Raw genomic sequence first — 14,356 nt, forward strand, 5'->3', positions numbered from 1 at the left:
TTGGCCAACCTCTGTCTAAAAGGCTGGAAGGATACAATGATATATAGTGGTTGTGGGTGCCAAGGTCTGATTAATAATCTCAGGTTGCCTTACGTCTTCAACACGTGTTTTTGGTGAAAAACAGACTCTGGCACAAACCCTGCGTGTTCAATCAGAGTCACTTCATTTGCCAAGTAAACATATTGCAGTTTGCCATTGAGGCGTCGACGCAGGGGTGAATGTTAGTTTGTGTCCTTTCACATATGTGCACTTCAACTTCCAATCAAAGGACGTTTGACAACTTTAAGATTGAACAGTTATAGAGTTCACACTTAAACTTCCACTTCAACTGCTTACGAAGAACACAGTTTAACTGTCTTCAGCACTACAATCAACATTTCACCACTTTTATGGCTTAAATACTAACTGCGTTCATCTTTTACTGTTCAGCTGATGATTTAAATACTTTCATCATTTGCTTTCTGTGATCACACTTCACTTACACTTCACTTACACTTCAATTTCAATTATTTTTAATGCTTGAACTTCACTTAGTGCTTACACTAAAATGACTCAATGCACAAACAAAGGGGCATCACATGTTGGCGCCGTATCCATTGATGTGTGTTGAAAGTTCAACTTCATTTTGCTAACATGTTGAACCTGTGACATTAGTCTGATGACAGTTGTGTCTCGGTTGGACTTCACACTGGCACGCGCTGTATTAGCCTACAGTTATGTGCTTTTTTTCAATCTATTGTGTGATAATTCTCTTAAAGTGTTGTTGCAGTAACTGCCTGAATGTCTAATTCCATTTCTGCGTTGTTCCCTCTGTGTAATTAGCTCCACCAGTGACTTTATGTAAAATAGTTGTGCCAAGTTTTAATTGATTAAAAGTCGGCGTGTTATTGCGAGGAAGAACAATGTAGATCCAATTAGCACTGTAACGTGTAAACATGAACACTAACTCCCATGGTGCACCAGGGTCTGTGTGTGTGTGTGTGTGTGTGTGTGTGTGTGTAGGTGTGTGATTCAGTGATGAGTCTCATTTCTTAATCATCACTTTCTGCTCCAGATGAGACTTTATGAGGGGACTAAATTGCCTTAAAGGGATTTCCTATTAAAGGGATTACACCCATGTAATCCCTTTTGTCCCAGTGGACCTCCAAAAAACCTGAACACACACACACACACACACACACACACGTACACTCACACTCGCACGTATACAGTACATAACCAGATTAGCGTGTGGAAATAAATGTGCACAATGTTTTTGATATGCTACAAATGAAAACACACGTTAAACGACGAGCACATCCGTCACCTGATCCCGTTGAAAATCGTGCACTTAATTGTGAGTGTGTGTGTTAATTACCCCAAAAGTAGAAGTGTTTGTGTGTGTTTATAACCTTGACATGCATCTGTTTGTGAATGGTGTGTGTGTGTGTTTTATTCTGCAAGTGTGACTGTGTGTGTAATGTGTGTATGTGCGTTTGTGTAGCGTAACGCTATGGTTTTGGCGGCGCTCCCTCGTCTCATCCCCAATTAACGAAGACAAATCCGCTTCTATCGCCGCTAATGAGAGTCTTTAAGGTGAAGGGACTCTGTATTTATTTAATAAGAAGAAGCTTATTTATCCCATTTCCATGAGAATGAAAAGCCGCTACTGATTCGCTGAGGGACGGATTAGAGGAGGAGGAGGAGGAGGAGGAGGAAGAGCTGGAAAGACAGGATGAGAACAAGCTGGATGGAGAAGGGGAAAGACGCATGAGGGAAGAGGGTACAGAAAGAATGGGTTAGAGGAGAAGAAAAGGGAGGAGGAAGACAGCGTGAAAGATGAGGTAGAAGATGAAGAGGGGGAAGAAGAGGGAGGAGAATAAGCAGCGACAGAAAAAGAGGGAGGAAGGAATGGAAGAGAGTGATCTCTAAGTAAGTTTGTAGAAAGAAAGAAAAGTAGATGAAGTAGTAGAGAAGAAGAGTAAGAGGGAAGACATTTTGTAAGAGGAGGAAGAAGAGGTTTAAGATGAGAAGGATGAGCAAGTTGTAAATGGAAAGCCAGCCAATAAGGCCACTAAACTTTGTGGACTGGAAAATGCTGCCAGTGAACATCCAGGAAGGAATACAATTCCTCCGAACGAATTTAACAATTGTTTTGGCTACAACCAGATTGTGTAGGACACAGTACTGAAGAGAAGTGGAGAAAAGGGAAAGGAAGGAGTAGGTGGAGGAGGTGGTACGGGAGAGGACAACAAAGGACCGAAGCAGGGACAAGGGGATGAGTAACATTTTTCAACTCTGTCTTTCTTTGTGCAGGTGGAGCTGACCGGCAGCAGTGTCTTTGACTACATCCACCCCGGCGATCACGTAGAGACGGCAGAGCAGCTCGGCATGAAGCTTCCTCCGGGCCGAGGGTTGTCTCTGTCCCAGGGAGCCGTCAATGAAGATGGGGCGTCCTCGGCTTCATCGTCGTCGCACTCTGAGACGCCCGAACCAGGTAGGAAATAAGGAAAGGAGGGAAGGCTGGAGGACATTAGTCATGACCAAATATGAGGCCTACAAGTTTGTTTATTAAAGTCCAAGAAGACAAGAGAAAGGGAAGAAGAAAGAGCAACATCGAGGGGAAATGGTCTCAGGAAAGATTGAAATGTGGAAGAGGAAGAAGAAAGGATGAAATGAAAGGTCATGAAAGTAAAGGAAGGATGAAAGGTCAGGAGGGAGTGAAAGAAGCAGGATGACGTTGAAGAGTGTTAGGGTAGTTCGAGCTGGTTGTTAGAACTGAATAATCAGTTCAGTCTGCACAGAAACACGTATATAGATGCTTAGAAACAGAAGTCCATCACTGGATGTGCACAGATTGCTTGTTGGTCCACCCAGTCACAGATTCACAGATCTGATCCCTCTTTTACTATTGACCCACAAATCAAGAATTTAACAAGAACGAGTTTCTTTCACCAACGTAATTTTTGCCAATATATAACTATTAAGTAGTTAAGTTAAGGGAAGTACGCTTGTTTGGCTGTTAGTTAAACATAAGGCTGGATCCAGAAGCAGATTAACTTAGCATGGCATAAAGACTGAACGTAGTATTTGTTTTATACACAAATGAGATTTATTGCGGGAATAAGTGAGTTTCAGAGATGTTTGTTCGCAGATGTTCTTGTTTTTGTTTGGCTAGCTGATTCCCCCTGTTTCAACTCTTTATGCTAAGCTATGCTAACTGGCTGTTGGCTCTTGCGTGGTATTGATCTTCTCAATTAACCACTGGCAAAAAAAATGTAAAGCATATTTCCCAATACTTCTTCAAATAAATCCACCTTAAGTTAGATGTTTCTCCCCATCTCTCTCGCACCCTTCTACTCTCTAACCCTGATGCTCTCTTCCCTCAGTTGTTCCCCAATATCCCAGCATTCCCTGCTGGAAGTTTGAATATAATTAGTGTGCCACATTGTAAAGCCATCACTGCCGTAAACTAGGAAAGGACACATCCCTCATTGGGATTCTTTGCATTGCCTTCTTCTATCCCTCCATCCTGTTACCCCTGCATCCTCTCCTGCACCACATGTTCTTTTACCTTCCAAATGCTTTTCATTGTGCTTCTCTCTCTCTCTCATGCTGATGATAATTTAAGTATTAGGGGAAAATCCATTTATAAATTAAACAAAATGACTTGATATCCATCGAGTCCCTTAGTTCATCAGCCTGTTCAAACAAGGAGGGGAAGATTGGCTTCGCGGCGGCCGGGGTCTTCGGAGACGGCACGGTAATTAGATCTGCCGCGGATTTATTCTTGGCTGATTGGTGCTGGTGATGGGTAAGGGGCGGCTTTAAATTAATTGGAGTTCTACATTTGAGGTTTTTTTTTTCCTTGACTTTCTACAAACCTCCGAGCGAGCCTCCCCGTGCACCAAACTGGAGATGGAAAGTGAGACAGAGGATGAGAAGACATATGTGGCTGTCAATGTCAATAATTCTGGTGAGAAAGATAAGGAGAAGATCTAAAACATGGATGGGTGTTTCCCAATGCTAATTTGCCCTAAAGATGGAAAGATGTGAAGACATTGAATTAGGATAAAGGGGGATAGGGCTTCATATGAATGTCTCAGAGATTCCCAAAGTTAATTTGACCAGAGAGAGAAAAAGAGCAAAAGAAAGAAGGAGGGGACGAGGACAAAGGTGTTTGTTCTACCATGTTAATTTGTCTAGAGAGAGAGATGGAAAGAAAGAGAGGCAGGGGATGTAGGGACGTGTTTGAATGTGTATGAGTGCTTAGCAATGTTAATTTGTCCAAAGAAAAAGAGAGAGACGGCAGGGAGAGGTTTCAGACAGACATGTATGGATGTGAAGGAGTGATCCCCAATGATAATGTGACCAGAGAGAGAGAAAGAGGGAGGATTAGGATTCATGTATGTGTTCTTTAATGTTAATTTGTCTGGAGAAAGAGAGGTGGGATAAAAAAGAGAGAAGAGGAGGAGGGCCGGGATGAATCTGTATGAGTGTCTCCCAGGAAGAGGTGGGGCTTATATCAGGCGTTCGGGGTAATCGGCTTCTTCATTTCTCCCACAGACAATGTGAAGTGACTTTCTGTCTGAGTGGTTAAACTCTTGCACAGACGTGAAACTCTTTGGATTGTATCATCAATACAATGAGATGCTGGAGAACCACTGCTGCCATGTTTTCCTTTGGTCGACTCCAGAGGTCTTTCTGTCCATTACAATAATCACTGTGTCGGATTGGGCGAGTATAGAGTCGTACGTTATTGCAGCGACTCGCCCGAGAGACATGACGGACTGCACGTCGGTCCCAGACGAAGCAAAGATCGCGGTGCGTGATGTCGTCGGGAAGGAGGTGCTAATAACCGACTTTCTGGAACAAGAATGTAAACAAACAATGGCGGCATGTTTGATGCTGGCTGTCTTGTCTTAGACAAAGACTAACAGTTGCACCAACAACATATTTCCTCTTTCGCTTCGCCATGTTTCAGTTGGAAGAGCTGTGCTCGTAGAAGAGGCGTAGGCTGTCGTTCACTATGACACGCTACGAACGTTCGATTGTCGCATCAGACAATCCGAGCTGAAAGTTTTTACGGCAGTAATAATTAGATCTTTTGTTGCAACAATGACAAAGTCAACAGAAGTATTATGCCGTTGTTACAAACGTTTGCTTGCACGTGTTTGATGGGCCACCATAGCAAAATTTCTGCGTCTGCTTAAGACGTAGCCTTCAATTCACTCAATGATTACACCAGTGAACTAACACTACTAAAGGAAAATAGTTGCAATTGTGTTGTTGTTAGAAAGACATGCTTCTTTCAGGGGTTTTGTTAGTTAGTTTGTCCTTTTTTTTTCTTTAACATTAAATTCACAACATCCTCCCCTCCAGACGATGAGTAATGCATTTCCACAGGCGCCTTCGTCATTAGTTTTCATTCCAGTCGATACCTGGCGAACACCAACGCCTGCTAACGTGTCCGGCTGAGCTTTTCCATTTGTTTACATCGTTTTTCCCTCCTCGGCCTCCTGCTTGAAATGTCTTTGTTTCTCTCGTCCTCCCTCACCAGTTTTCTCTCCGTTCATCACCTGCCTCTTCCTCTGTGCACGGGGGAGTCTCCGATCGATCGCTGCTGACTTTGTTTCTGTGTGAAGTTTCACACTCCGGGCACCACTTCATCCTTCCGTATGCTAATGGTTTATAGTGGAGGGGATTTTCTAGGTGTTTGGTTGCGTTTCTCAATCTGGCAACTTTATCTGGAGGACATAGAGTCATTTAGTGGGTAGGATGTTTATCACTTCTGACAGTCTTGAAGTGTCAAACAGCCTGTTCACCAAAACGTTCGCCGATTCTGCAGAGCCAATGATTACGTGCAGTGATGACGGTTTTTGATTAATTACTTTTGCCGTATCCCCCAATGGCATCGAAGATTATGCAACTAACATGTCTCTGTTCACATTAGCTAAAAATCAAAAACTGTGAGGATGGGAAATTCATCTTTTGTCCCAATGCATAAAGTGAATGGAAGTGTAGATATATTTATTTATATGTTCTGCGGTACCTTAGTACCTGGGGGGTCCTGCTCTACCAGGTGAACTACCAGGACACTTTGCTAAGCCCCGCCCCTCCTTAGTTACTGTTGCTACAGCTGTCAATCTCTACCTTCTAGAGGTTCATGTTCAGGCTACAGTTTACAAAGGTAACATTTAATAGAGTCCCTTTTTTTAAGGTTCACATTTTAAGTTGGTGGCCATCAGTTTAGGAAAATATAGATTATTCAATGTCGTTCAGAATTTTACTGAGTGACTGGAATTTAAGTTCTACTTTAGCACGAGAAAAGGCTTTGAAGATGAGGATGAAATGAGGCATTTATAACCCAAATCCAATAAAAAAAAGCAGGGCATTAAATACAAGTCACATCAGAAAGACATCTAAAGTAGTACTACGTGTGAGGGTGTGGGAAAAACAACAACCTGTAGACCTAATGGCTTAAAAAACACACATATAAAGGACAAACATACCAAAATCCTCATTATTGTTTTAATATCAGTGTTACACTGCCTCAATGCAGTTGCTATTCAATTTGCATTTTTCTGAATTGTTTGATTGTGATTTTCTCATTTATTTAAGTCCTCAGATGTTCATATTTTCTTGAATGGGGCTTTTTTTGTAATTTAATTGATTCTCGATCGTGATAAACTCCCTACAAATCATTTTCTCGTATGAAACTATGAACCCGCCCATCAGGGACTCCATGCGGCTTGGAATGAGCACAAAGTTGCTCCATTCTCACATAAAGTTCATCAGTGCGATTTTATTTTATTTTTTAAGTTAATATCTGGGCTTACCTCGCCGGCTGCTCTTTCATAATATATCAGACAGCTGACCCCATCGTTTTAATTACAGTCACGCTCATGAAGTATTGAAATTGGAGTTAAAATATGAGATGACCTTGAAGGAGAGAGATCTTCCTTTGAAGCTCATCGCTGCTTTCAACACCCTCTTGCACTTAAAGAGAGTCATCTTTAAAAGCACATGACGCAATTTGACTAATATCAGTCAAACTGAGGCTGAGAGGCTCCGCGTCTCCAACGCTTCTGAAGGGTGAGTGGTGGAAAATTATTACTCATAAGTGTAATTCAGAGTCTCGGTGAAGAAATCTCCCTGCAGCTCTTATTTTCTCTCACTTCAGTGTCTTCATTACATATCATCAGTTCAGGGTCATGAGAACATTTATATTCTAACTCGAGTCTGCTGGCTGTTGACTTTGACCTTTGACCTCCTCACTGGAGGCGACTTGTACTTGCGATCGTGAAGGAGCTAAAGATAATTTTCGCTTTGAAATGATGCCCTAAGTGATGCTCTGCTCTTCTCATACAGCAAATACACTTTTAAAGCACAATCCACCATTGTTTTTTGTACTGTTTTATGTCACTGAACAACCACATTCAACAATCAGTTTACTTGTTTGTCTCCATAGTTTGATTTCCCAAAAATACAGCTCATCAACGCAGAACCTTTCCCAAAAGTTCTTGAATGTCAGAGGCTCCCTTGAATGCATCATTGAGATAATTTGGTCCTTTCTTGTATTTAGAAGTCTTAAATCTCTGATGTCAAAGTAACTTTTGAACACACCAAGAGGGCGAGATTTCAAAACCCTTCCTTCCTCAACACAGCATGACCACATGATGATGACACCTCTGACAGGAAACTGATATTTCATTTCATATTTCATAGTGGAGTTTCCATTCTTTATGTCCTTTGTCCCTCATCATCTAAACTCAAGCTTTTGTTCTTTGCTGCTCTAATGTGTGTTTTGACATTGGGCTTCAATACAGACTTTAAAACTTTCTGCATAAACACTCATGTTGAGAAAACCCCAAAGTAAAGGCCACAAATACACATTTATAACATCTTTCTGTCCTGAAGATCCACGGAAACAACCTCCTGATATGACCACTGAATTCACAACTTAACTTTTCCCAAGTTAAACTTCCGTTGTAATATTTGATTTAAAGGTACAAACAGCACCTGCAACACTTTGCCGACACTTAATTTCATTAGCGTTGGCGCCATCCAACAGAAAAGCTTGCAGTTAATTGAGTATTTATTTCAATTTTCTCTCATCAGAGAGAAAAATTAGTTAAAAAAACACCCACATTTCAAAGTCCTTGTGGAAGTAACAGTATTTCTGCCCTCCAGGAAAACACCATAAGTTCTCCATTATTAGCTCCTTGCGGTCTAATTGTCCGCGGCATCGCCTTATTTCAACATCATAAGTCTTTGATTATTGTTGCTAATTACGCTATTAGCACAATGGAGGGGAATAATTCGTCATAATCACTCACATTTATCATAATTACCCAAGTTTACAGTCACCTACGTTTAATGTCATTTAGAGCGGCCATCGGCAGCGGCTGCTGCCCAAGGACAAACTCTCTGAGGGTGTGTGTGTGTGTGTGTGTGTGTGTGTGTGTGTGTGTGTGTGTGTGTGTGTGTGTGTGTGTGTGTGTGTGTGTGTGCGTGGGTGGGTGTGTGTGTGTGTGTGTTCGGTGGTGAAGCGTGTTTGTATTTGCATTTGAAATGTCACTTGGACTCCAGGACAGAAGGCAAAGGTCAAATCAGGCGGGATACGCACATACACACGTACACACATACACATACACACATACACATGTACACACATACACACATACACACATACTCACATACACACATACACCAATATCGTGTCTTCGTTCACCTCCTCTTTCTTTGATCCTTCATTCATCAAATCTTTGCCGCAATTTTATTTTAATTTCTTTGAATGTAAAACCTCCACTGTAGTTTGTATTCCTCCAAACTAAAAAACAAAGTATTCAGATACTCATACCCCTCAAAAATCATGCATACTGCATCTGCATTATTTTTTGATATCTGTTACTTATTCAGTCTCAAATGACCGGCTCATCGGAGGGAAACTGTACGATGGTGACATACAGGCGCTGTTCCCCCATTCTTCTTCCATCATGGCCATCCTGCAAACTGCTGTAGATCCAAACTGTCCTCACTGAAAAAAGAATCAAGCGGTAAGCAGCTTATTACCCATATTTACATTTGGTGTAAATCTCTTTCACCCAAGAAACCAAAGTTTGTGTCCCGTGTGAAACCAAAAGGCGTCAAGTTATTTAAAATTAAAAATAGTCTCGTCGCTTAATTAGTTGAACCCAAATTATAATCTTTTCCAAAACCTAACCAAGAAGTTTCACAACGTGTTTGAAACTGTCACCGTGGGACCATTTCACAGTCTTAAATACGTAGTATTCAGAGTCGTCGGCAAAGAACCGAATCACTCGCTTGTGCATGAGGACGTGTTGTGTGGATCAGTCCACAGCGGCCACTATAGTGTGACAGCGGACAGTGTGCACACACTGCAAATGACATGTAATGTAATGTAACATGACGTAAATCCTTCAGTAACACGTGGAGAGTTGGTGTGCAGCTGCAATATGTTTGCCTCAGACTTCTGCCTGGAACACAAAGCGCTTCTGTCTTTTTGTCCGACCCGCTAAATGATTTCCACCCAGCAGATCCTCTGTACTCCACACTCACTTGGAGAATTAGTCAGAATGGGTGAAGTAAAAGTGCTCAAGTTAATTAAATCAGTGTCATGAGTGTGTTTTAAAGAAAAGCAATAAAACCACTTGAGGCAAACAAAGAACTTTTCAGAGACGGAGGATTATTACTAAAACAAAAATGATCCGTTTGGTTAAGTTTTATTAAACTGCCGCTCGCTCGCCGCCGCTCTAAATGTAATCTTTAGAGTACACAATGGCCAATCACAGGCTATTATTATTAGAGGTTTCTAATTAGGCTCCTTAACGAGGACGGGGCTGTTTACAATGGGAGCCGGAGCCGCTCAGATAACGACGGCAGAGGACAGGGCCGCTCCGGACGACAAATACAGCGCTCCTCGCCGCTATCTGTCTGTCACAGCGGCGATAACACGGGAACTTCTCAAGGTTTAAGACTCAACTTTTAATTTGTCGACAGGCAGGGTGTGTGTGTGTATGTGTGTGTGTGTGTGTGCTCAACCAAACTAAGTTTAAAGAGTACGACGGTGTGTTGAACATGATGAAGAGGTGTGTGTGTGTGTCTTGGTGGTGTAAAATTACAAGTGTGTGTTTAGAGAAGTAGAGAGGGAAAGTCATTTTAAAAGACATTGTTATGCTATTAGTTTTGTACTTGTATGTCTGTGTGCTTAATCCATCTGTGGTGAGTTGAAAGAAAGAAAGAGAGAAAGAAGAGAAGAGGCAGATGGCAGGTTAACTGGTGGAGGGGAAAGAAAGAACAAAAGAGGTTGCAGGGTAAGACGATGGAGGGACAGAAAGTGAGAAATGAAGGAAGGATGAACAACAGGAAGCAGAATAAAGGGAAAGGAAACAAAGAAAAAGAGAAACGGGGAGAAAGTGATGGACCCAGAGTGTGAATGTCCTCAGGGCTCAACTGCTGGCAGCAGACAGCACAGCAGGAGGAGGTCAAAGGTCGCAGCTCTGCAGAGGCTGGCTGGGGTCACACACACACACACACACACACACACACACACTGCGCCTCAGTCTGTCTCGCAGCGATCTGACTGGTCACTGCTGTGATGTGAGAAACCTCGTAACTCCTGTCAGCTCTAGTGTGAGGAAAGTTTTTAAAGTTCTTTCAAAAATATATATATATTTGTCAATAATCATCATGTTTGTTTAAATCCTCAATTCTGATTCATTACAACTGAAACAAGTTAAGTTTTTTTTAACCCATTACAACATTACTACAAGAAGACTTTATCTTGAATGCGCTGATGATGATCTCTGATCGGCTCATGTCTCCTGATAACATCGGCCATGCTGAAACATCAGGTTCAGTCATAGAAAAGTGCCCTCACACTATAAGCAAACCTCACTTAACATGTATTTAAGTGTATAAGTACAAGTATTCTGGAAGTATTCTTTATTGTTCTTCTTGTCAGACTCAAACCAACAGTGAATGTATGAACAAGAACTTTCTCCTGTTTGTTTGATAAAACAACAGTGACCAGCTGTTTTAGGAAAACACTGAATTAAACTATATATTTGTGTTTTTAAAGATTTATTTCTTCAGTTGGAACCAATGGGCTCCGAGCTGAAAGCCACAAACAGGAAGTCAGAAAGTAGAGAGACGGTCAGTTTGAGCCTTTTCATGAGATGTGTTGACAATAAGATAAATATAGAATAACGTCGGCTTTATCCTTGAACAATACTGACATTTAGGATGAAAATGAAAATGTAAGATAGCCCTTTCATTTGACCTTTCCTTCATGCTGTGAAAAAAAAGCATCCACGTATCTTTCTGTTTCATCTTTCCATGTTTGTATATTACGCTCTGCAGAGAGCCGCTTGTTGGGCCAAACTCCGCCGAAGAGCGTTAACTTTATCCAAACGCACTCGTCCTTTCAGCTCGTGCAGTTTGGCATGTTTCGTGCTGTAGTGACGCTGCAAGAGAATCTTTTTTTTATCACTGCAAGCGCGTCCGCACAAACTAGGCACACTGGCCTTTAACTTCCGCTAAGAAATAATCGTTCGTCCATTTCTCCTGGAAAGTGCGACATTCCGCATCCACCTTTTTTTGACACGACATGACCACGTGATGACACGTTCCGCTCGTGTTGTGTTCAAGGACCCTGACCTCAGCCAGGAAAATCAGTCGGAGTTGATTTTTTGCGTGTGTTTATGAATTACCTCGAGGGCCGAATCAAATGGTCTCGCTGTTTTTACACATAACTTTTGATGGAGGTGCGACTTTCAACCCATCTTGTCCTGTTTGTATCCTGATCAGATGTGGCAGCACCTTCTTCTAAACTGTCTGTAGAAAGTATTATCATGTAAAACACCGCGTGTGTCTGTTTCATCTGATCAGAGACAATAAGTCGTAGTTTGTGTTCATCAGAAGTCGGAGCAGCTCTTTGCAGACATGTTTGTGAAACCAGTTAGCGGCTCGATGAACACGGCCGCCGCGTCTATTCCTCCTCACGCCTTCTTCTGATTACGGATGCTAATCTGTTCAGTCCATCCATCTGTCCCCTCTCTCCGCCGCCGCCTGGATTCAATTACACCAAACACACTCCTCGCTCTGTTATCCTCGCGCTCTCTGTTTCTTCTTCTTCCTCGTCCTCGTCCTATTCTTCTACTCGTGTTTTTCTTTCTACCTCCCTTTCTTGTTTGGTCGTCTTTTATGTTGGCGACGCCGCTGTCATCTGGCCAAACAGGAACAGAGGGACGCAGAGAGAGAGTGATGAATTAAAAGAGAGGAAATATAGACAGAAGGAGTCGGAGGCACAAAGGAAGAAAGAGACGAGCGAGTTATGGAGATGAAAATGTAATTTAACAAAGAGAGAGAGCGGAGGTGTTGATGAGTGCCGATGTACTGATTCAAGTTTGAAAGCCAACTGCAGCTATTTGGTTGAAAGTCGAAGATGTTTTTTGATCTGAACCACAAATTCATGTTCCTTCCAAACATCCAACTGTACATGCTGTACTAAAATTAATATTTTAAATTTTTTTACCCTGATAATACTTGCAACATGCTGACAATTAGCATGTTTGTGTAAAATCCTGAAGTTAAGCGTGTTAGCATGCTAAATTAACATTAAACACACACGAGAAGTGAGAGCACATGTTAACCTACACATCAATGATCCTCCTCTAACTAGATACCTCGTTCCAAGATGGCTTCCTCGAGCTTCTGCATTTCGAAAGGTGCATCTGCTTCCTGCTACATTACTGTTCTGTGTTTTGAATGGGTGGCCGCGGCACCAAACTCTGCCACCACCAGCTGTAGCAGGTTTGGCCAACTAATGTCATAATCTTGTGCAACATTCGACCGTATTCTTTGAGACTGAGCTCTTGTATGGAAACGTTCTGCCACAAAGCAGATATAGAGACACATGGAGATATCAGTGTGGACCAAAGTGTTGGACTGACTGATTTGAGCCTCTTCCTGTCTGTAGACACAGAGGGTGAGAGGGTGAGAGACGAGAGACCGGCCTCCTGTTGTGTTTGTGTAAAAACATCCACATGTTATGGATTCAGTGTTTGTCCAGTGATCGAGGTGATTTCAGTGTAAATGCCACACGAGGAGAAGCTGGACGCTGCGTTTAGGTAACCATACTCTCTGCGGGAAATCTGATATTTGTGATATTTATGCTGTTTGTTTGTGTCTGTTTGTTTTTATTGTCGGAGACCAAGAGCTGTGGATTTATCTGCATGTTTCATATTTATACGGGAGACTGTGTCTGTGTGTGTGTGTGTGTGTGTGTGTGTGTGTGTGAATACAAAGGTCTGCGTGGTTGTTAGCGTGTTGCCACAGGTGGCTCCTCGGTGCAGTAAAGGCTCTTTAAAGGGCTACTACTAGATCCTACATTTCCCATAATGCATCTCACTAGGGGTCTTCTCGTGCGAGCCTTGCTGCTTGTCAAATGTCCAAGTCTGTCAAACTCAACACCTCCAGTTTGTAACGCAAACTTACTGTCACAGATGTGGTGCTGATATCCTGATGACATCACAATGACACCACTATGACATCACTCTGACAGCTGTTTTCACAGGCTGATGACGAGTAAAGTGATCTTTCTGTAATAAGTTGGTGCCGTGCTCCTTTAAAATCAAATCCCATCCTTTCGTCTGTCTCGTTCTCTTGGTTCTCTCCTGCCAATCTGTCCTCCTCACTTTTCCCACTCCGACACCTCCCTCCCTCTTTATTTACGCTTTCCGTCACTCATTCTTCCATCACGTCTCTCCTTCTCTCTCTCTCTCTTTCTCTCTCTCTCTTTCTCTCTCTGGAAGTAATTATGCAGGTTGCAGATACAGACAATTACTTACTATCTCTCCATTGTGTGTGTTCGTGTGCATGTCGTTGTGACCTCTGACCTCATTCAAAACAAAGACGAGCTGTCAGTCTCGTCGTCCGTATCAGAGAAAACAAATTGTTCTTTCATTTACACTCCACTTCACGCTCTCCCTCCTCCCTCCCCTCGTCGTCTCTTCTCTCCGCGGCCAAAAGTTACCTTCATATGTGATGTGCCGTCTCTAATATGAACGTGCCACATCTTCCACTGTTGCTAATTCCACAACCACAACCTGAACTACCAAACAGCACATAACAATGACCTGGACTCATCTGTGTTGGTGGTAGAAACAAACAGACAATTACGGTCAAATATTTTACTTTTTAACCCTTCTTGCCAAGAAATATTCAACTTCCTGTAGAGCCTGTTACATGTTGAACCACCTCAGATCACCCTGGTAATGATCTCACACACATCAAAGGGTTAAATCAGATATCAAGATGTATATCATATATTGCTCTTATCGCCCTGCACTGA

At 42.3% G+C, this 14,356-nt stretch overlaps 1 protein-coding gene across 1 annotated transcript in view; it reads left to right on the forward strand.

Moving 5' to 3' along the window:
* Positions 1-2,280: 2,280 nt before the first annotated feature.
* Positions 2,281-14,356, forward strand: part of npas3 (neuronal PAS domain protein 3) — a gene marked incomplete at its 5' end in the record, with an annotated part of 36,787 nt that continues 24,711 nt past the window's right edge. Inside the window, 1 exon segment of the mRNA XM_029461064.1 lies at positions 2,281-2,476. Within this exon segment, the coding sequence (XP_029316924.1) occupies positions 2,281-2,476 (196 nt within the window).

Source organism: Cottoperca gobio, chromosome 22 (assembly GCF_900634415.1).
Source record: "Cottoperca gobio chromosome 22, fCotGob3.1, whole genome shotgun sequence".
NCBI lineage: Eukaryota > Metazoa > Chordata > Actinopteri > Perciformes > Bovichtidae > Cottoperca > Cottoperca gobio.